The sequence below is a fragment of the Calidris pugnax genome, unplaced genomic scaffold (assembly GCF_001431845.1).
Source record: "Calidris pugnax isolate Ruff unplaced genomic scaffold, ASM143184v1 scaffold32, whole genome shotgun sequence".
In the NCBI taxonomy this organism is placed as follows: domain Eukaryota; kingdom Metazoa; phylum Chordata; class Aves; order Charadriiformes; family Scolopacidae; genus Calidris; species Calidris pugnax.
In genome coordinates, this window is record NW_015090783.1 from 6,851,724 (window position 1) to 6,874,203 (window position 22,480).

At 46.8% G+C, this 22,480-nt stretch overlaps 1 protein-coding gene across 13 annotated transcripts in view; it reads left to right on the plus strand.

The window, feature by feature from the left end:
* Positions 1-22,480, plus strand: part of FBRSL1 (fibrosin-like 1) — a 398,274-nt gene that overhangs the window by 323,797 nt on the left and 51,997 nt on the right. For all 13 annotated transcript variants that reach the window (XM_014964408.1, XM_014964416.1, XM_014964353.1 and 10 more), the window contains one exon: positions 14,398-14,443. In XM_014964408.1, coding sequence (XP_014819894.1) covers positions 14,398-14,443 — 46 coding nt within the window. The remainder of the gene's footprint in view (positions 1-14,397; positions 14,444-22,480) is intronic.

The following is a 22,480-nucleotide window of genomic DNA, read 5'->3' on the forward strand; positions in this document are numbered from 1 at the left end:
GGAAAATAAACCTAGTAACTGCCCTGCCATTATGCCTTGTGACAACAACTGCTGTTAGCTAGAGTACACCACCTTCCTGGTATGAGGCATGTGTCTGGAGTTCAGCCTTCCGTTCTTCTTGAGACTCGCCAGACACCCAACCTAGTAACTTTTTGCATGTAGAACCATGTTTTTGTTGAAAATAGTTGGTTACTGATACAGGCCAATAACTTGGAGAAGTTTCTTATGGTTTGTACATGAGGAAATGGCCTGGTTTTGTGGTCAGCAGTTGGCATGGTATATATTTGACTGCTTTCATGTTTTTTGCAACTCCACCCAGATAGTTTCTGTAGTACAAAAGAAATAAATTTGGAAGAGCTGCCTGGGTGTAGCTGATCAAATATTCACCCTATTAGCTTCAGCTGGCTTGTAGAGTTCCTGTACCCAGAACATTGAGAACACAGATCTTTTTGAAATAAAACTAGTTGTTCCCTATGTCACATCAGTTCCAGTCTGTACAGATGGTTTCTCAACTGGAATTGCCAGTAACATCATCGGCAAAGGCTCTGAATGACGTTTTTCATTCGTTTGGGGGATTTTTTTTGTTTGTCTCTCTGATTGCATTCATAAAGGAAAAATCGCAAAGAAAAGAGCCAAAGGAAAGTCAAGAGGCATTGAACAAGAAGGAAAAGATTATAGCAGAAAGGCATAACGTATTGGAAGTGAAAGACCATTCCTGTCTATTGGGGATTTTCTCAAGAATGTGAATGTACACGTCTACGAGAAGAATGGGAGAAGGAGGGCTGACACTTTGTGGGGTTCAGACAAAGGAATATAGATTCTTTTCCCTTCGCATCAAGTGGTCCATGGAAATTAAATTGTCCTCTCAATGCAGGGGGGAGTTCCTGTCCAGAATGGATCACAGCATGATGGTGACTGCAAAGAGGATTTCTCTTCTACTACCTTGCTCCACGGGGCTTTTACTTGAACGTAATTAGGATATGCATCTGGAAAAATACACCACCAGGCGCGGATACAGTAACAGACTAGAACCCAAGAGTATTTTAGTCTACTGCAGACGGTAGAAAAGAAATTATGATGAGCAGCATCAAAACTTTTTCCCATGAACTTTCTCTCCCAGTTTCTTCACGTACTTTGGCTTATGCACATACGAACCTCCTTCTGTGAGAGAGAAAGTTAGGCTCTTTAAATGCCATGAAAGAAGTTTGATTTAAGAGGAAACTTGAAAAGGAGGACGAAGAGCTGGCTGGTGAGGACAGGAAAGATTTCCGTGCTGTGGATGGGGGGCACAAAGAGGCTAGGCAGATCCGTTGGCCCAAGGTCTATAGCGTGGCTGTCGGTGCCACAGCTGTTTCTCAAGGAGCTAGGAGGTGGTGAAGAAAGTTTGTTGTTGGCTGAGTTAGTCTTAGATTGGGGAGGGTGGTGAGATGCAGGAACTGAGAGTCTTTTAGGGTTTTGGAGAGAAGGATGAGAAGATTGTTTGTGAAAGCAACTGGAATGGGGCATGGAAAAATCCAGGAAGGCTGTTTTACCCACGGGGTGAAACTCTCTCTTTGGTTTGGACCACAGCCAGCGGTACGGAGTAACAGAAACTTTCGAATTCGTGCATCTGCTGCTTGGCCAGTCCTCACTGGAGACTGTCAGAGCAAATGGAGCTGCCTGTTCTGGAACCATTTTAGCTAGAATCAGCTCCCAGAAGACGGTTGTTAATAACTCATGTCTCACCAGCCCTCTCCTCCTTCACTCCACTCCCTAAAAACTGGGCTGAGAGACTCGGCAGGAATTTGGGCTCTCTCGGGTAGGCCAGGAACAAGGCGACGGGCTCTTGCTGAGGTAATCTGCTAAAGCCATTGCCATTTTGCACGGCAGCCACAATTCAAAGCGCAGTCGTGTTTGAACACTAGACTGACTTTTCTGTCGGTTTTAATGCTTTAAACAGGGCTGGGCATTCAGCAGTTATTTGTATAAGCGTTCTCCAGGCGTTTGAAAAAGACTTCTGTTTTCCAGAAAAGAGGAGGAGAGAGGCCGGAAGGGACTACGTGGGGCAGAGTAGGGGCAAGCGATAGGGGAGCAGCCAAAAAAGAGGGGTTTGGCTGAGCTGGTGGGTGGGTGGGTGACTGTGGGCAGGCCCGGTGCTGCACGTAGACTTGCTAGGGCTCCCCCACACCTGGTATTAAATCAGAAAAAAGCCTTCCACCTTCTGTTGCTGGGAGTTATGCTCTTTAGAGCCGAGTTCGACAGTTGTTATTGCAATTTTGTGGTGCTCTTTTGATTTACAGCTGTTTTTACGACCATTGAGACAGCCACAAATCGAGGAAATCTCATAAAACAGAGAGTAAACGTCTCCTTCACAACCCAGGCAGAGTTTTGGCATCCGTGCTTATTCCATAGAGCAGGATGTGTAAACAATATTGTGTCCCCTGAGTGGCTGATATCAGTACAGTTAAGTGGTAACAGCTTGAAAAATGCATTTCTCGTATATTAGCGGTAAAACTCGAAATGGGCCCCCAGGCTAAAGTAAATTGGTGACATTTTGCAGCAGAAAGGGAAAAAAAAAAAAAAAATAAGGGCAAGGATTGGAAATGTGGAGCCCCAGCTTTGAAAGCAGTGGGACTTGAGCCAAAGTTGGATTTATCTGCATTATTGCAGTACGGAAATAAATGGATCCACCACACTTGTTGCAAAGCATATCTAATTGGAGAAGACAGATTATATGTCGGCTGCAAATGGTGGACTGCCTCCTTCACTGCCTTCTTACACAGAAGATGAGGTCACTTAATGCCATATTTAATCAAAGTATAATGATGAGAGCTGCTTTCTTGACTTGCTGTATTGCATAGGAGAAATGCTTGGTGCCCCTTTTCTGTAAAAAAGTAGGTGAGTGCACTTCACTGCCCTTGAATGAGCAAGGGGTAGGAAGCCAAATGCTTTGCAGATGTGAACCATGGTCTGTCTTCCATGGTTTTCTCCTTCACAGCCTCCATTTGTAGGGAAATTTCGATGCTGTCCCAGTTCCCTCTTTTTAGGTGTTCCAAACCCCATCTGTTGGGTCTTTAAATACTACTGCACGGTGCGGTGTACCTTCTGTCACAGGGGAGAGTGTCCACATGTGGGAACAGAGCTGTGGGGAGCAGGGAGTCCAACAGGGACGTTTCTTCTCTGAAAGACAGAAACACAAGACGCGAGAGAGAGAAGGGTTGATGGGCAGAGTTGATAATTAAGTTGAAAGAGTCGATCTGATAAACAACAGAGAGACAGCTTCTAAAATTTCACCGTGTTTCAGGATTACCACATTCGTATTGTTTACCTAATGAATATTTGATGTTTCCTTCGTGTATAGAGTTGCTGTTATCTGATTGGGGTGACGGGAGGTATCATCGCCTTGTAGCTTCCTCGTTTGATTACCCATGGGTCTGCTGAACATAATGCGTGGTGGTCCAGCCCAGCTCAAATTAATCTGGTGTCTGTTTGTGGAGGATATTCTACAAGAAGACTTTCTGCAGCTGTCTCCTTCACAGAGCTTGGCAGGGAGTTTTCAAATAAAAAGGCTGTCATTCCTTTCTGGGACTAATATTCAGAAATTCTTTGCCTACTTCTAATTAATCTAATGTATAATGTTAAAACTTGGGCATCTGCAGGGGTTCATAGGGCCATAATCCAGGTGGTTCAGGAAATAGTTTTCTCATTGGATCGAGAGAGGAGGAGAAGGCAAACGATTACTCATTTTTGTTTGATTTTGCTTTCCGGTGCTGTCTGAAAAGAGGCAGCCTGAGGTAGTTCAGTAAGGCTGTGGCAGTCTTCTTCTGTGTTTGTGCAGTTTCCTTGGGTCAAGTGGGAATGGACACTTCCCAAGACCTCGTGTGAGCCCCGTGCTCTTGGTGGTAAAGCTGCAGTGAATGACATTTCTATCCAGTGGTTATTTGTTGAATCGCTTACTGGTGTGTTAATGGAAAGGACCGGGCAGGAGGTGCTTGTAGCATTTGCTCATGAATGTCTTCGTGTTGGTAACGTAAAAAATGCTACCTTCTGGAGTCATGTTGCTGCATGAGAATCTCAGCTAATATATTTTAAATTTTAACAGAAAAACCCAACAGTCTTTGTATGAATTAAACTTGAAAACTTCAAAATACAAAATGAATGTTGGCAAATGTTGGCAGATGCCCAATGTGGTTTCCTTTAAAGACATATTAGTTTTTAAATTTCTTTAGTGTGGGTCCCCTTGGTCTTTATAATTCCTTTGTGTTGTCCTGGTACAAGGGGGAAGCTGGAGAACTGCAGCAAATAATAGTACTGAAGTAAAAGAAGAGCAGTGCCTGAACCATAGTCCACAAGAACAGGCAAATCTCCTAAATCATTGTGCAATTACGATGGATGAAGTGCTCAGAGGGGCAGGGCCAGTGCTGCTCCAGTGCTATTCATACGACTGTAATATTCATCTTGTAATAAGAATCTCTGCTGCACGTCATTCTGGTGGGATTGAAAATTTCCCAGTAAACCTCTTAGCCGGGCTGCTGAGTTAAAAAGAGGAGATACTCAGGTGGTGAAGCCTGCCTGAACCACACGATCTCCGCAGTTGCAGCGGGGGCTGCTCCAGAGTGATGGTGCTGATGCATCCTCAGGAGCATCCTCACGCCAGGAATCGGGTGCGGGTGGGCCAGTGCACCCACCTGAGAGCTCCTGGGCTCTTGGGACGTGCCTGGGTATTGCCCTCACGTTCGGTAGGAATGCAGCCAGCGTGCTGCAGCTTTGGGTGAAGCCAGGGATGTGTTGCGTGTCCAAACCCGTGTTGTTTTTTGCATAAAAGAGGAGCCCGCTTCAGAAGCCCCATCCTCCTCCCGGGCTGCACAGCTGTGAAAGGAGTGGACCTGGGAAAGAACAGTGCTTTTGTGCAGCGCAGTTATGTGTTTAACATAATAAATGTTTATTGTCCTCTGGAGCAAAGGAGCAATAGGCTAAATTATAGCCCAGGGAGGGAAAGCTAGAATCATGAGGTATAGGCTGTTAATTATCTTTTTTTTTAGCTGTCATAATGTACTGGCGTTTGCCTGCAGCTCACCCCCTCCCACTGCTCCATTACCTCCACCACCACTATCTCTTAAATATCTGCCTCCCCTACCACTGCGCCCTCCTCCTCTCCGGCCTCCTGCTCTTTCATTTGTAAGGCATCTCCGGCCTCCGGAGAGATTTGTGACTTCTCTCCCAGCAGCCGCTTACGGTGATAAAGGCCCTCAGACTGCCTCTCTCTGATTAATCAGCCCTCGTGCAGCCTCGATAGGGTGTTAATTTGTAAACTCAGTGGACAGGCAGCCGTGATAAGCCTCCGCAGCTGCTGTGTGTCTGCCAGGGGGATGGGCAGATAAGGCTCCAGCCCTGGGATGCAGCCAAGAAATATTTTGGAGCAGTGAATTAGAAACAACAACAACAAAAGAGCCTTCTGCAGAGGCACTCCTTTGAGGTTGCTGCGGGTAATACAGTGAGTTTCAATAGCAGCGGACAAGAGCCGCCTTCCCAATAAGCTCCCTGAACCCCAGCCCTGGAAAGGGCCACGGCAGGATTGCATCCGAAACTGGGCACTTCTGCCAGAGGGATGGCCATCTCTTGGATGTCACGGTCCTGGGCTAGGAGGACCACGCGATCTTCTCTGCATCTCCTGTATTTATTGCAGTTGGCCTGATCCTTTGGTGGTGGTTTGTCATAGGGCTGCCTGGCAGGACGCATCACCTGCAAAAAAGGAGCAGACACAAAGGGCATCCAGAACAGCGTCAGCGTCAAATGGCTTTTGAGCATCCCCAAATGTTTGCTGTGATGTGGTTCGCTTAAAGTGCTATACAGGGTCAGCTACAAATCCAGGGGATGGATTAAGAATGGGAAGAGAGCATTTCCCCTAAACAGCAGACAGCCCTGAGTGCTCTGAGCCCATGGATTACTGCGGTGGTCTGAGAAACAGCAAAGCATTGTGTTGAGCTTTGAAATACCTAGGCGGATTGGAGCAAATTGCAGTGACGACAGGCATTTATTCTGTTTACCTTTTCAAGGTGGTTATGTTGAATGTTTCTAGTATGCTCGTGCAATTTTCCCTTTTTTATTGAATCGGTTATGTTTTCTTCGAAAATTGTAAGGAGAAAATAATTCACTGAATTTGTTCAGCTGAATTCTAATGATTCTGCCATTGTTCGCCTCCCTAATTGTTCTAATATTATCTGACAACATGCAACAGACCATGGAAGCGGTTCCTTCCCTCTCTGCCAGTGCAGGTTGTTACTCGGTGCGTTTTTGAACCGCAGCAATTCTCAGACAGACAGTGACCTTTTTATGAAATCAAATGTCTTGCAAAAACCCTCTCGGTCTCTGAGCTGTGATTTATAGCCGTTTGTGTTGGAGAAGGCTGCAGGTGGGATTTGGGTGACACATAATTGGTTAAAAGATAAAATAAAATGAAGGTTGCCCTGCTGGTACGGCGATGGCAGGAGCTGCAGGAATGAATTGCTTGGCAGCGCGGAGCCCGGCCCTCCTCCTCCCGCCCTCTGCCGCCGGGTGCCAGGCCCTGGCTGGCAGGCCATTACAATGATAAATGCAGGTAGCTGGCAAAGACCACAGCTGAGAGTTTGTTCTAGCGTGCCAAGCCCTGCTTGGCATTCCCAGTTGGTGCCAGCATTTGCTCTCTTACTCAGTTTGACGGAAACCAGGACATGAGGTGTGAATTTATGTCCGCATCCTTCCAGGAGAGAGTCGGGATAATGAAATGCCAAGGCAGCCCTGGGAGCAGCAGAGTAATTTGGTAGGTACCAAACAACAGTCTGCCACCTGTCATTTGCAGCACAGTCCTCGCTCTCCCCCATCGCTCTCCTACAATGCAGCCTTTGAATTATAAGAAGTTTTAGGTAGTTCTGCAAAGAGCACTCGCCATTCCGTTTGATTTAGTGCAAATAAAAACCTGTATCCCAGCCAAATAGATGGTCTGGCTAGACAGTCTCAAGCTGTAATGACAATAATACAGACTACTACAGTAGTATGTTACACAGCTTTCCCAACCTTTTGTATTTGTAGGCAGGTTTTCCCTGACATTGGTAGCAAATGCTAAATCGGCAGTCAGGGCTGTGGTTGCCTAAGTCAGTGTCTGGGTAATGGAGAAATTTTAAATGTGGAAGTCCAGGCTGAAAAGCCTGCCTGGTCCGGAGGGGGATCTGCTCTCAGGAAAAGGCAAGAGATCTCTCTTGTTTGAGATGTTTAAAAGCAGATCACAAAGCCTTTTCATAAGTGTCTCATGGAGAATTGGTTTGCACTCACTGGGGCATCTACCGGTTGCCCCTGACATGGACACGCTGCTGCCTCTGACCTGCAGTGGGAGGCACAGCCCGATGCCCTGACACTGGGAGAGGACTGTCCTCTGGATGCCAAGCATAGATCAGACTCCCCAGAAGCTCAGTCCATAGTGTTGTCCACGAGCACAGAAGCAAAAACAACTCAGTGTGAGAAAAAGAGTAACATCTACTTCACATTCTGCTTTTTCTGTTTTTTGTGCAACCCATAACTGGCATTTGCTTGGTGGGAATAAGTCAGGACGTGGAGCATACAAACATGGAGTAATGGGAAATCAGTGCTGGTTACAATGGAAAATAGCCAGGCACGTAAAATCCAGGTAGGGTTTGGTAGCAGTTTGGGAGCTGAGGTTTGAGAGAGGAAGATACTGAGGTAGGGACCAAGTGCACCTTAATTTAAATTGGGACACACAAGCACACTAACACTGAGCAAGTATTTTGGCTGGATTTAATGAGGGACAGCTGGAAATTTTATTTTCTGGTCAGTGTCTCTGCAAACAGCTGAGGGACCTTTTGCAGCTGTATGACCAGCCTCGGTGAGGTCCAGGAACTCCCCAGCTTCCGCCCTTCTCCTCCTGTACTAATTTTTTTTCAGTGCATGCATTTATTTATTTATTTATTGGAGCTGAGCTGGGAAGGAGAGGGAGTTTGATCTTTTTCCTTTGGGAGACGGCAACTACTCAGAGGAAGATGAATCATAAAGCATGGCTAATGGAGGGGATAGGAAGGGGGAAACTCTGGGCTATAGCCATTCTCCAGGGGCTGGAGGGATGGTTTGAGAAGAGAGGGAAGAGGAGTCGGCGAGCCTGTGCCCTGGGGCTGCGATGGCAGACATGCTGGAGGTCAGGCATCCCGCTGCTTTCGGAGCAGTGGGTCACCACTGGGCACGGTGAGAGCCACACCTGTGCAATGAGCTGACAGACCCCAGCAACATCTGCTTAAAAATTACAGTTGCTGCTTAATCTAAACTAGTTCGATGGATCCCAAAATTACTGCGAAACGATGAGGAACATGCTCTGGATTCAAAACAGTGTCATTTTAAGCTTATCACTGTCGCCAAAAGAGAAGGTCCAAAACAAAACCATGATGTTGAACTTGTGGAGAAGTGATGGGCTTGGCTCCTGGCTGCTCTGTGCTGAGTGAATCAAACTGGGTGTACGGGATTTCCTTCAGTGCCTTCCAGTCACCACCCGCTTTGCCTTGCTTTGCGTTTGCCATCACGTAAATTCAGTGTAATTCAACAGTGAATTGGGACCAGTGATCTCTGCTTCTAGGCTCTCTGTGGCCTAATTTAGTTCTCTGTTCCCAGACTCGTGCTGGCTTCTCGAAGGGGCTGTTGCAAAAAATAGTCGTGGTTATATAAACTGCTGAGAGAAATAAGCGTTCTTGGAAGAAAAAGTGATGAAGAGAGGAGCGCGTTGGGAAAGGTCCTTTCCAGGACATTAGCAGTACTGAATATGCGTGTGCTAAATGACAGCAAGGTGGGAGCCTGAACAAGTGTGGTGCTGTAGGAAAGGACACTCCAAGAAGCTTTTTGTTTCTAGTGGACCTTCTGTAGAGTGAACTTTCATGTGAAATACGGAAGACCCATCAGCACCTCCCAGAGATGGCCTTGAATCAAAATTGTACTGGAAGTGTCTGGGGCATTTAAGGCATTACTATTTCAATAAGTAGTTGTCTGGTCAGGGTGTTTGTGCTACATGTTTCACCAAGACATGTTATGGTGTAGCTAAAGGCACAACTGAAGTTTTAGGGTTGTTGCTAGAAAGCTGAAGATCTGACTGGCATTGATTCTTGCGTAGGGAATATTATTTACTATTAGTCCTTATTTGCATTGGACATCAACAGCTAGAATTTCGTAAGTGATCGTGACCGTCAGCTGAAACCAGATTTTTCAGAACAACCTTGTCACCGTTCAAGTAACTAAATGGATTTTTGGAAATGCTCCACAGCGGGTAGCTCCAGTCGGGTTGGTGCCCCAAAGGGCAGCTGCTGGGTGCTGAGCCCTCTTGAAGGCCCAGGCTGTAAATTCTGCGTGGGGGTCTCTGGAGGGAAGGGGCCAGGAATGGCTTTGCTGTCAGGAGATAATCACTAACCGCAGTGTGGATTTGTGGAAGTCCAGTGTGTATCCTCTTCCCTCTTGATAATCCCTCGCACAGCTGGGTTGTGCTGCCGCAGCTGCGTACCGAAGCACTGGATTTGGCTAGAAGGTGTCACAAGAAGGTAGTTAGTGTACTTCTTACTCCAGCTTTTGTTCCTCAAATGGTGCACGAGAGGACTGACTTGCAGGTCTAACTTTCCTTTTGTTTTCTTAATCGAGCTGTGATTTCCCTCCCAAAATAATCCTGGTTTTGAAAAGACCTTAGTTTCCCTTGAAACATCCCCTCACAATGCAGGCAGTGTTACCCGTGGGTTGCTTCTGTATCCTGGAATGTGTTCAATACTTTCTTGGTCTTAAGGGTGAATTTTAGTGAGGTTTCTGTGTGCATGTGTGTGATTTCTAGGCTCCTCTTGCACCTTTCCATATGTATCAATTTCCATTTCCTATAGAGGGATCACAACCCAAACAATACTTTCCTGTTTTAGTTATCGTTCTCGTATTACTGAATGAAGGGGGCTGGTATGAATGACTTACAGAACTAGCAAAGGAACACTGACATGTGCTGAAATTCTCTGCTAGACAAGCGATCAAGTGGCATTGGAGTGGTAGCTAAAAGCAGGGGAAACAGATCAAAGGACAGAATGAAATTGATCCAGAATTTTCAGGTAGTGTCCATGCTTTATGCCGAAACTTTCTCTAAGTGAATCCAACACTTCTAGTTTGAAAATCTCCTGGAGAAGAGTTTTCTTGAGAGCTTTTTAGTGCTTGCTAAGTTCAGTAACAGTGTGAAAACAGTCTCTCTTGAGACTGGCTCTTGGCTCTTGAGAAGATAGGCAGCTCTCCAGAAATAAAATGTAAACTGTATTTTATTGCCTCCTTTTCCTTCTGCCTGCCATACTGGTCTCAAATTTGGAGGGAATGCTTGGCTTTTGCCTGTACAAAACGTGCCTACCAGGTCCCTGACACCATGGGGTCTTGCTCCTTGTGAATCAGAATTGCAGCCTTATTAGCAACTTCCCAAAGTCTTGCGATAAGGCACCTGAATATCAGGCTTGGATCTGGCATTGGGTGCTCCAGGAGACTGCCTGGAGATCCGCAGAGCTTCTGTTATTGGTGATAAGGAATGGTTTTATTCCCTGTTAGCCATTTTATAGACTGCAGAGAAAGGGGGGCGAAATAATTACTGTGAGACCTGACATAGTTTATAATGTTGTCTCTGTCAGATGATGTTGTTCTGTTATATATAATCATTAAATTATTCATCTGTAAGAGCTCTTGCACCTTTCAGCTGCCCTGAGTTAGTGGGAAGCAGGATGAATGAGGCAAGGATTTTGTGTGCCTCACTCTTCACCTTCAGAGGAGAGGGTGTGCTACATCTTTTGTAGTTACCACCTTACATTTTGAGAAGAAAGCTGCCTTTGCAAAGCTTTTAGTGCTGAAAATGGAATCAGTGGTTATATGGGGAGGGGATGAGGAAGGAGAGGAAGGATGAGGGACTGGAGCATCACTCCTCTACTTGCTCTTTGCAAAGCAGAAGAGGGCAGAAATGTTTTTTGTCTCTGGGGTGTGTTCAGCCAGGTTTCAGTCACAGAACTGGGTGGAGACATTTTCCCCTTTAGATCTGCTGTAGAAATGAAAGAAAATCAAAATGGGGCAGAGAATTGCTAACTGTGTTGAATAGACCACAAAGTGGGACTGTAAGGCTTGGTGTGGATCCTAGCACAGCATCAGAGGGGGTGCTGCGTTTTAAAAGCAGTGTGAGACTACCTCAGAAACCGTGCTGGTCTCCAAAATCACTTGTGTGTGTGTCACCTGGGGACAGATGTTAGCTGTGCTTAAGATGCAGAGGTCGTTACTGGGGGTGAGGGTGGGACTTGCCAAGCAACAGCTTTTGTGAGAATGTGCCTGTGGTGGGCCCTGCTGTGGTGCTCCAGGGTGGTGAGATGAGCGGCACGTGAAGGCTGGAGGTGAGGTGTCCCTTCTCTGTTGGCTTCAGGCGCAGGACTGCCTTGTTCAGCAACCAAAAGGGACGTGGGGGGCAGTGAGAGCCCAAAGGGGTGCCCAGCGCTGCTCCAGCTGCCCTCGTCCCCGAGGGGGTGTTGAGGTGGAGATGGGCAGGAGGCAGCGAAAGAGAGGAAAAGGAAATTTCTAGTCTCATTCTCTAATGAAAAAAACCTGTGATTTCCTGGGATGGCTTGAACCCATCCACATAAAGGACTCCAAACGCCTGGTTTTGCTCACAAGGGAAGAATTCCACTTCTTTTTTTTTAATCCCTTCTTAAACATATGCAAATGATTTGCTTGAAGCAGCAGAAAATTTGGGAGTGGACTTGTTTTAGCAGATGCATTGGTTTGCTGGATTTTTTCACTCATTAGCGGGCTCCCTCAGACACATAGGTTTTATTGTATGCTTCCTTTAAAGGGTGACTGATGGAATTGAATGATGTATTCAGGCTCTTCCTCCCCCAGCTTCCCTCCTGCCTTCCCAGCAGCTCGCAGCATATCCTATAGCACAGGCGTTCACTGTTTCAGAACGGTGCTCGTGCCAAAAACCGCTCAGATCTGGAGCTAGAAATCACCAGAAGTGAGAGCAAAAGTTACTGTAAACTCTAGGTGTGAAGGTTCGTGTCTGTAAACCATGACTGTGATGTTGAAAACGCTGCTCTGCAAATGTTGACTGTGATTGCTGAAGGCGGTGCCACACGCTGCTATCGGGAGACGGAGCCCTAATCCGTGTGGCTTTCTCTTAAAAGTGTATTTTCTTGCTTGACTTCCTTAAACATTGTTTTTCCTATAGATTGGGCCTGTAACGCTGAGATCTTTAGCTCGTGATTAACCAGTGCCAGTCGGCATTAAACCCTCGGTGCTGAGTGACGCAGAAGGGAGGGAGCTGGTGGTTGCCATGAGGTGGCAAGGGCAGGACCTGGCTCTGCAGCCCAGGGAAGGCTCGGAGCTTCTCCTGGCTGGGATATCCTGGGAAGGGCAGCTCTCCCGGCTCCTCTCCCGGGCTGCACACCCCGGCCTCGGGGACCAGCACTTAGGGCTTGTGGCTCAGCTGCCCGTTTACTGCTGGGCCTTCAGTGCAGGCCAGGCCGAGGTTTCGTTGCCTATAAAATGGGGGAATCTGATGTATCCACCTGCCCCATGTCCGGGCGCTCTGAGGCTAGACCCTGGCTCTGTGTGAGCTGTTGGCGTGGGTGAGTTCCCCCAGCCCACAGATGGGTTCTGCACCCGTGGGGACTTCGTGTTGGTTATAAGTGAAAAATCTCTGAACAATGGGTTGTAAATTCAGAGTTGGCTGTCAAAACGTTTTATGCACCACTGTTGTTGCTGCTGTGTGACGCTGTTACACTTTCTTTGCAAACCAGCCCAGGCAAAACCTTGTTTAATCCTGGTTCTTCCTCTCTTTAATCCATGCAGTGAAGGGATCGTGCAGGTAACTGATTTTCCCTAAGATTTTAGGGTCCTTTTGCTGAGCTGTGTAACGATCATACATGCCACAGCTACACGTGCAGCTTTGTCGTGGACATGATTCAGAATTTCTTTCTTATGTGTCTCAGCCTCAACCTATTTTTCATGTTGTTTTCCCTCTCTTTTTTATGCATTTGCATTAAGTAAGACATTCAGTGCTTGCAGTGCCACTTTTCTTAGAAATAACATTAATAGATCACTCTTTCTTGCTTCTTACTATATCTCATGCAGATCTTCTTGCATTTTACTATTTGTTTTGTTCCTTCTGAGTCGTCATTTAAAAAATGTAACAATGTAATACAGTGCATAGTGCTCTTTATCATGCAAATCTCCCAAGGCGCCTTAGAATAAAATCAATAAAATCAAAAAGAAAATCAACTTAGTTCAGCCATGTGTTGAATTAATTCATTGTTTTTAAAGCAGAACTGGGGGAGAAAAGCTTTTTTCACTTCCAGTATCTTTTGCTCGTCAGCTTTGTACTTCACCCCATTTTATTCGTGCAGCCGTCAGTGCCAAAACGTTGAGGATATTTTCGACTATCTTGTAGATGGAAGTAATGTTGATCGTGCTCCCTGCTCCCAGACCAGCTTTGATTCTGTAGAGGCTACTTGCTATTTTATCAGATAGCGAGGAGGAAAAGCTTATGCTGAAATAGGTTGACTGTTTGATATCAGTGGGGGAGGGAAGGAAGCCATCAAATTAACTCATAAAAGCTTTATTTATGATGAATGGACTTTTTTTTTTTTTCCCCCTGTCTGTCATTATCATCTTGTCTGTAACCCAGTGACCCTGATTATCATGAAGCTGTTTACAAGGTTTAGGTTAATTGGATTTCTTTAACTATTTCCCAGAGCTGTGAGGAGCACAGATACACTGCCGTGGAGTTCAAACAGCATAGTGCAGCCCAGTTTGCAAGGAGACGGGCTTCTTCCAAGAGGAAGTCGTTTTATTTCATACTCAACTAAGTGCATAGCAGCATGTACCTGTCATTTGGCATAATATTTATTATATAACACCTCCTTCCATACAGATGTGTTCAGCTGCAACTTGTGTTTCCAACACACAAATTACATTTTGCATGTTCAGCAAGAAATGAGCTTATTTTCAATCAGAGAGGCTTTGAAATGTTTTGGTTGGTGTTTTGGTTTTTTTTTTTTTTTGGTTTGTTGGGTTGTTTTTTTTCTTCAGCTTGATAGCAGTTTCACTGGTTTTGTTTTTATACGAAGAATCATGGATAAAATAGCTGTGCATTGCATGGCTGCCTAAATAAACGAGACAGGAGGATGTTAGTTGGGTGAGATCAGGACAGTCCTTGTACACGCTTTGCTCCCATCTCCTCAGGATGCATGCTTGTTCTTCAATGGCACAACATTGCACCCTCCAGGTGCAATGTGTAACTGCAGGTCTACAGATACCCGACTTGTTTTATGAGCTGTGTTTTTGTGAGCAAGCCTGCCTAAATTCTCCTTCAGTATTACTCACCCGCTTCTTCTCTTTCTTTTGCAGGCTTCTGTAGGCTCTGAGAAGCTGTTCTCCCCTGCAGCAAATAAAGGTAAGTGATCTGGAGAAACGCTTTCCTCAGCAGGAGATTTGAGTTGTGAATGCGTGTCGTGCAAATGACAGGACGTCGGTTTTGCCAGCGCCTTTAATTTTGCCACACACATGGTCATAAAGAGCAGCTTTACAGGCTTGTGGTGATTAAGTTAAAATTTAGAGCTGTATTGTCTCAGTGTGGGGTGGGACTTCTTCCCTACCAGTCAGATTTGTAACAAATGTCTTAGGGAGAGGGATTACTGACAAAGGAGAAATCAGCCTTTACTGTAGGGGATATGCTTTTCCCTCTAATACAGTCAAATCCTCAGTTCTTTTAAACAAAGCAATATTTAGGTGTTATCTCTATTATCCTTACAAGAGCTTGCACATCCCTTTCCTGCCAGTGTGCACAGAGCATTGGTGTCTGTACCCTTCGGGTCTCCAAGCCACGGTGGAAGGTGCCCGGCACGTTGCAGGGTTTTGGCTTCCGGCTCCCACTATTACTATTAATTGAGTTACCTGTGATACGTGCTGGGTGTTGCTAAGAGACTGCGCCGGTTCAGATTCCCCTCAGGAGGTACAGTGACATGTCTCTAAATACACCGAGCCCTCTTTTGAAGGCTCAGTACAGCCGTAAAACAGGGCTACTCTAGTTTCATGTGTTCCTGGGGATATTCTCACTGGGATGGGTGCTGGGCAAAAATACTGCAGAAACAGCCTTGGAGGGCAAAGTGTGGTAGGTGAGGGAAGGCATGGTGCTAGGCATGGCTCTGCTTTGTCACGTGATGAGGTTGGTGGTGTGGCTTTGAAGGAATCGTCAGGACATGTGGCTCTTCTGCACCATTCCCAGCACGGAGCTACAGAATGAAATCAGTTCAGAGCAACAATGAATGTGAGAGACAGGCAAATACCCCAAAGAGGGGCGATGAGGCCCATTTATAAAAGGTGATGAAATAACCTTCTTGCATTATTTCAAGAGGGCCAAGAAAGGAATAATTTGCAGTTGTGTAGGAGTAGGTGCTGGCCATGGAAAGGAGTTTTGGTGGTTGTGTGCTCCATCACCTGGAGCCAGGCCCGGTTTATAGCTGGGCTCTTTAGCAGCAGTGAGTATTAGGAATTCTTCTTCTTTCCAAGCTTTGCAGGTTTTCAATTCCATATGTGGAAACTGATGACAAGCCCATTATGTTATTACATTTGCAGATATTTTTACAAAAGTATGCAGCTTTATCTGGGGGAAGGAGGGAAGTTTAAACAAATGGTGAAGAGCATTCTCTCAGCCTTGGCTCGCTGATAAGGCAAAGCAGATTGCCCATACGGCACCGCTTCAGCAAAACAAAAATCTTGCCATCCTGCATAAATGGATGGCACAGAGATCTGCTGGAGAGGCTTCTGTTGAAGCGTTAGCAGCTTTGTTGGCTCCTCCTCGTGCTTGAAGCCTGAGATCCCCCACCCCTTCATATCACAGAGCAGCTCAGCAACATGAGTTTTCAAAATACCTCCCTATCAGGAAGTTAAATGTGTGACTGGCTGTGAATCCGCTGTCTTGAAGTCTGTGTTCACGGCTGTTTATATCCCTGTGACTGTTCCTGTTTGGTTTGCTGTGGGTGTAGACATTTCCAGCTTTGGGAAGGTTTGGGTTCAGATCCTGATTTTTTTTTGTCTTGGATTCTCTTTTATCCTGGCCCTCTACCCGTGGAGCTTTGCTGAAGGGCAGGGGCTGTGACGGGCGGGCAGGCTCTGCTGGGGGCTGCCTCAGCGTTTGGCACTTGCGTTGAGAGGTGAGAGAAATTTGCCTCGGCGAGATTTTTGTGCAGAAACCCAAACAGCACTAAATTCTACCCCTCGTCCTGTTATCACTCCCGCGCCACGAGAGCCAGATTTGTCTCTCGCACATGCAAATGAACGCCGCTCCGACGGGACGGGGCTCCGCCATGCCATATGGCCCGGAGAAAGTGACTTTCAAAGCGTTGTGCTGAAATTCCTTTTGTGAGATAAGAGCGTTGATTTAAGGCCCGTGTTCTGCAGGGCTGGAGCCGCGGTGGCTGCGCGGGGAGGGGATTAGCTCAACACGGTTTCCTGATGGGCACACGCGCGGCGCGGCACGTGCTTGGCCTCTCCTGTGGGCATTTGCACTGTGCCCTGCCTTTGTAAACACTCGCGGCCTTTTTGGAGAGATATTAACTAGCGAATCTGCGGCACCCACGCTACAGCTTTTATTGAAGGTAACCAGGCTTTTAAAACACAATAAAGGGGATTCGTTGTCTGGTGCAACTCCCCCTGTTCCCACAAACTTTCCCCGGGGATGCGTTTGGCCCAAGCGTATTTGTTTTCTGCCATCCTAGTTGATCAGCAGCTTAGCGATGCAATTAAGTATTAAGATCGACGGGTTTTGCTTATTTGAGGATGGAACAGCTGTAAAACGTAACCTTTGACCATATTTCACAGCTCCACAAAAGGCCTGAGGAGCAGCGTCTTTTGTCTGGGGCTCTCGGGGTGAGGTTTGTCTTCCCCCCCTCCCTGCCCATGGTGCTGGTGCTGCTGCTCCTCCTTTTGACACCAGTTCATCTGCAACAACAGATGCAGGGCAGAGATGTCCACTTTGGGGACCGGTCGCTATTATGCGGTGGAGAGAGGTGTCCTGACCCGGGGTGACCTCAGTAGTCACAGCTGTGACATAAGCTGAATGGGGCACTTTGAGCTTCCAGGAGAAGAGGAGATTAAATCCTCTGTGTAAGGAAATAATAATTAAAAATAAAAGCAGAGAATCCCTGATCTGCTGTGCAGACAGGTCTTTGTTTTCTGAGGCAGAAAAGCATTTGTTTAGCCAACTTGTCGCTGCAGCGCTGAGTTACAAGGGCATTTGCTGCCGAGGGCCGGGTGTTACATCCTCCTGGTGAATAAATCGATAAACAAATAATAAAGGTCTGTTTGCCCTCTCGTGCAGCTCCTTTCTCACAGGAATCCCCCAGCTAGTCCCTTGCTTTTTCTGAAGGACAAGTGCCGTGCGGGGCAGGGGGGGTGTAGGCGAAAGCCGGATCCGTCCCTCCATCCCCAAGCTGGGGGATGTGGCAGAGGGAGACGGTGTGGCTGATGGGAGGGCAGATGCCATGTTGGTCTAGGGAGGCAAGAGTGACACTCACTCCTGAGTCTCTGTAAGGACCTCTGCTCGCTTGCTGTGGTAATATTTTAAGTGTGTGGGGGGTGGGATAGTTTATATTGTAAGGATTTGAGTGTTACAGTCCCGCTGCTGGCTCCCTCCTGCTGGGGCTTCTCTGGTGGGTCTGGCTGGAGGTGGTTGAGCCTTCTCCCACCCCTCCTTGCTCCAGACCTGCTGTGTGCCAGGGAAAGCAGGAGAGGAGATGCCTTTTCTACCACAATAACCTTGTACCTGCGGCCCGGGACACCTGCTGAGTCCCCAGTGTTTGAACCCAGGGCCACTGGTGGGGTTGGGGTGAAATGGACATCTTAAAGTAGATGTTTCTCAAATGGCTTTAGCATTGGTCAAGGGCCCTGATGAGGAAAATCTCCATCGCAGAGTGAGTGGGGCTGGGCAGCAGCTAAGGTGTCCCTGTTTGTAGCCCCAGGCAGGGTGTGGGTGTGGAGGGGAAGATGAAAGGGGTGTCGAGGAGCCCCCAGAGCATCTGCTGAGAAGCCCACGGAGGAGCCAGACCTGCGCAGCCACATCTGCCCTGTGGCCCCAGGGGACACTGTGCAGCAGTGGAGGGACCAGGGCTTTGAAGTTTGTAGAAGCCTAGTACATTGCTACTGTCTTTGGGTCAAAATCAAGCTGGACACGGAGGGAACAGTGTAATCCTTCTGTCTGGTGGTACTGGCTGGGACCCAGCTCTGCCCTGGGCTGGTCGGGGGCTCACTGAGCTCCATGCCTCAATTTCCCCCCTCCTGCAAAATGAAGACTAATGCTTGTCAGCCAAGTGTGCTGAGAGACTTAATTAATGAATGTTTATCAAGCGATTTATCAAGAGATCCTTTTAATGAGAGATTCCATAAACAGTGCAGGGCTTCATTTTCATGGCAGTAATAAATGACAGTGAAAATAAGTCTTATCCTTCCCCCGCATATGCACCCCCCAGGAAAAAAAGATTGCTTACCCTCCGCTCTCACTTCTCCCTGGGTTTCTAGGCAGAGGGCTTTGAAGTGCTATCTTTCATCATGAACTGTACACGTCCTCAAAGCTCTAAAGCTCACAGCCTGTGTCTTATCCCTCTGACAAGAGGGAGGCAAGCTTTCTCGGCGTGCAGGTCGTAATTGTCAGCCATGGGATGTGCCGCAGCCACCCGCCCCAGCGGGCTAATGCAGCTTATGGTTCTTTGAAGTTCCCTCCCTTTATTTTCTGTCCTCTTGACCACAAAACTGTGCCTTGGGCCAGCAAGAGAGATTTCTTGTTCAGAGACGACACTGAGCTCTGACAAGCACATCTGAACCAGAGAAGAACCCTTGTTCCTCTGAGATCACTGCTCCATAATGTTGTTGCCTTAAGGGGGACTGTCTTTCCTTTTTCTCTCTGCTTCTTCTCTTCCTTTTTTTTTTTTTTTAATTCAGCACTAAACTGTCACACTAAATCATTTTAAAAGCTGGAACTACAAAACCTCCAGCGTAGGACACGCTGTTAAAAACTGATGGTTATTACTGTGTGATGGGGTGAGAGGGGAAAGGAGGGGCAGGGACGGGATGGGAGGGCAGCAGGGCAGCTCTCTGGGAGGAACCTGAGAGCGCCCGGGGAAGCAGAAAACAACCTGAACGTAGCTGAGCTCAAAATAATGTGCGTGGCGCGGGTTTACAGCAGCACAGCTTGATGGTTGCTCAGCGTTGGCAGGGGAATCGAGAGCCCAGTGTCTCCTGTGCTTACTGTGCCACTCGCCTGCTTTGCTCTGCTTCTGGCCCCCTCCATCTGGCAGGGATGGAGATACTCTGTCTGGGCTGGGACAGCATCTCCTGTAACCAAGTCCACCTCTCCTTCAGGGCCTCCACCTTACTGTGCTGAGAGGTAGAGCTTTCCATCACGAGAAGGTCTGCATGGACGCAGGGCCAACAACTCTCACAGCGCCCGCTCAGGCGATTGCTGTGTTTTAGATAAATGGAGGTCAGGAGCAATATAAATTTTTCCAGTTTCCTGTGTGGGGTCCACAGCGGGGTCTGAGATGCTGGAGAAGCAGAGATGCCTCCTGTCTCTTGATCTCCATTTTATCCCCAGGTTCTGGTTATGTTTTGATGAAGTCACCATCTTGTGGGTGATTAGACCTGTACGGTCAGTGAACTTGAGAGGGATGATAATTTACAGCTGAATCTGGTACAAGAGTCCACCGTAATTACAGGCATGCAAAAACTTCCACAGCAGCATCTGTAATAATAAATAAGTAATGCACTTATTTAGATAGCAACCACATTGCTGTGATTTATACAGTGCTCAGGATGCTCTGCAGCTGCTCTACTCCCCGTGTTGCATCTCTTGTGATTTTATCACAACCCTACAATATTCTGTGTTTTTCATGAAACCCAGGCCCTCAGAGGATTGTACAAGAATGTAAGCTTTAATTTAATTTTTTTAAGCAAGAATTTAATCTTCTTGGCCACAGAGAAAAGCCTAGAATTCTGATTCTTCTGTGCTTCAAAGCCAGCAGGTAGATGAAAATAAGCCCAAATACTTTGGTTTTAACCTGTCTTTAAAGATGGTTTGTGATTTGTAAATGCTTGGGGGGGTTGGCAATACTGAATACCCCGAACTACTGCAAAATCCAGTGTGTAAGCCCCTCCCAGCATCCTCTCTTGGAAAAGTTCTATCTAATTTTCTCACTGCCTGGATGAGCACATTAGCTTTCTTGCATATGCATATGTATAATTACACAGTGGCCTGGGAAGGAGGACTTTGATTTTCAAACAATATGGGTAACCAAGATAATCACCCAAGTCACAGCCAGTTAGTCACGTTTCAAAACAAAATCAAACACAGAAAATAGTGCAGTTAAGTGCAGTCTTTCAGTCTTCTTGCCGTTTTCTAATTTTGATGGTTCTGGGAAGCTCTAAGCCTTCTCTGTCTCCCCTGTTAGCTATGTTATATGTATTTTATAGTAGTTCAGGATAAAACCATCCCTATCCATAGCAGCTGTCTGTGAAAATATGATGGACAGGTCGGAGAGACCATTCACCTTAACCGCACTGTCCGGTCAACTTTGTAAAACTCAGTTAGGCTGCAAAAGTGGATAATTTATGAACTTCCACCCAAATTGAGTGATGTATGCCTCCCAAAGCTAGAGCTGCCTCATGCGAGCGGGCAGGTTTTGCGGTTTGCACAGCTATCTCCGGGTTTGCCTCCTTCGAGGGAGCCAGCATAGAGCTTTCTTTGTAGCTTCTGGCTGCAGCCAAAAGAGTTGAAAAGTTGAATTATAAACATTTCCAGGCCTTCTGGTTGGTATCTTGTGTTTTGTTTTGTTATTTTAAGGATGTGGGGTATGTTGCTGCATTCCTGTCAGTGGGATTAGAATGAATAGAAGCAATACTGTAGGAGATAAAATGTGTTTAATTATTTATTTGAGAATTACAGACTGAAATTGCTTTTTGATTTAAAGCATCCAAGTCATGGATATGTTTTTGGAGTAGAGAGAGGCACGCAGAAACGTATATATGCACAATTACCTAGGGTAATGTAAGAAGTCTCTTTGCTCAACTGCCCTTCCTCCGCAGAATTTGTTCATTTCCTTAAAGATTTTAAATTTCAAATGCGGCTTTGTTAAGTATCACGGAAAGCTAACTGCATGCTGTGCCTTGCCCACCAAAACGTAAATAAAATAAATAAAGTCTTCGTTGTATAAATGTTATGAAGTGGGTGGTTTATTTTCTTTAATTATACTTTTTATTTAAAATAAACTATAAAAGCAAAATAATATATACCCTGAATGGGCCAGCACAAACTCACATTGATTGAGTAGGCACATTCTAGCTTTCCTCGGTTCATGTGAAAGTAGATAAAAGGACCATCAAACTGTAAATCAGGAAAAAAAAGAAAGAAAAAAAAAAAATTCCTTCTAAATGCCTAGACTTTTAAAGGATGTTTGAAAGATACTGCCTTTTTACTCCTTGGTTATCGTTTGCTTATCTGTTTCCTTGAGCAGCACAGGCCGAGCCGGTGAGTCTTGGTGCTGTTTCCAGCTGCTGTCCCTGGCTGCAGGAAGCTGCTCAGCACCAGAAGGATGCTGTAGGGCGGTGATGTTAAGAGCAGCAGTTGCAGCTCCCACAAAGCTGTCGGGTCTTCTCGATTCTGCTTTTAAAATACCTCAGAGACATGTTTTATTCATGCAAGATTTCGTAAAGCTTCAGTTTCTTAGAAAATTAAACGCTGGGTATAAGCCTGATGGCCTCTTTGTAGGGGCTAGCTCTGCGGTGAGGGGCTAGGGGAGGTGTCTGGATCTCTAGGACAGGTCTGACCACACTGCAGCCATCGTGTCCCCGTTTAAATTGGGGTTGCTCCTCACAGAGGACAGTCATCCTTCACGGCAGCCCCACTTTTTTGCAGCTCCGATGCTCCTTTCTGTGCGGCTCCCCAGCCCCTGGGCTGTGTTTCTGTTTTGGTGCAGCTGTTTGGCAGGTTCGGGATGGGTGTCTGTTCTGGGCTGTGGAACAACCCCTTAGGGACCCCCACGGTCGGGGTAACCCCACGCCTGGCACAGGTCACCCACATAAAACAGGGCAGCCTGTGGACAGACAAGTCATTTGACTGAACAGTGGGGGGTAAGGAGACTGGTGCAGGGGGAGCCGGATCTGACCCCGGGTCGGCTGGTGTTTCCCTCTGGGCAATCAATGGGAGTGATCAATAGACCAGGGCGTGCTGTTTAATTGCAAATGGATCTGGTTACTCTTTTGTGTGCAGCGCTGGTGGGGTCTGTAAGTCCCAGCAAGGCCCCAGCCTCCAGCAGCGCAGACTTCGGGAGAAGAGGATGCTGTCAGCATCTCATGGCTTCTCCCTCTCCTCTCCCTGTCCCCCAGGGACCGAGGCTTCCTCCCAGGTCAGGGACCTGTCTGCTGAGCAGGACCCTGCTGTCCC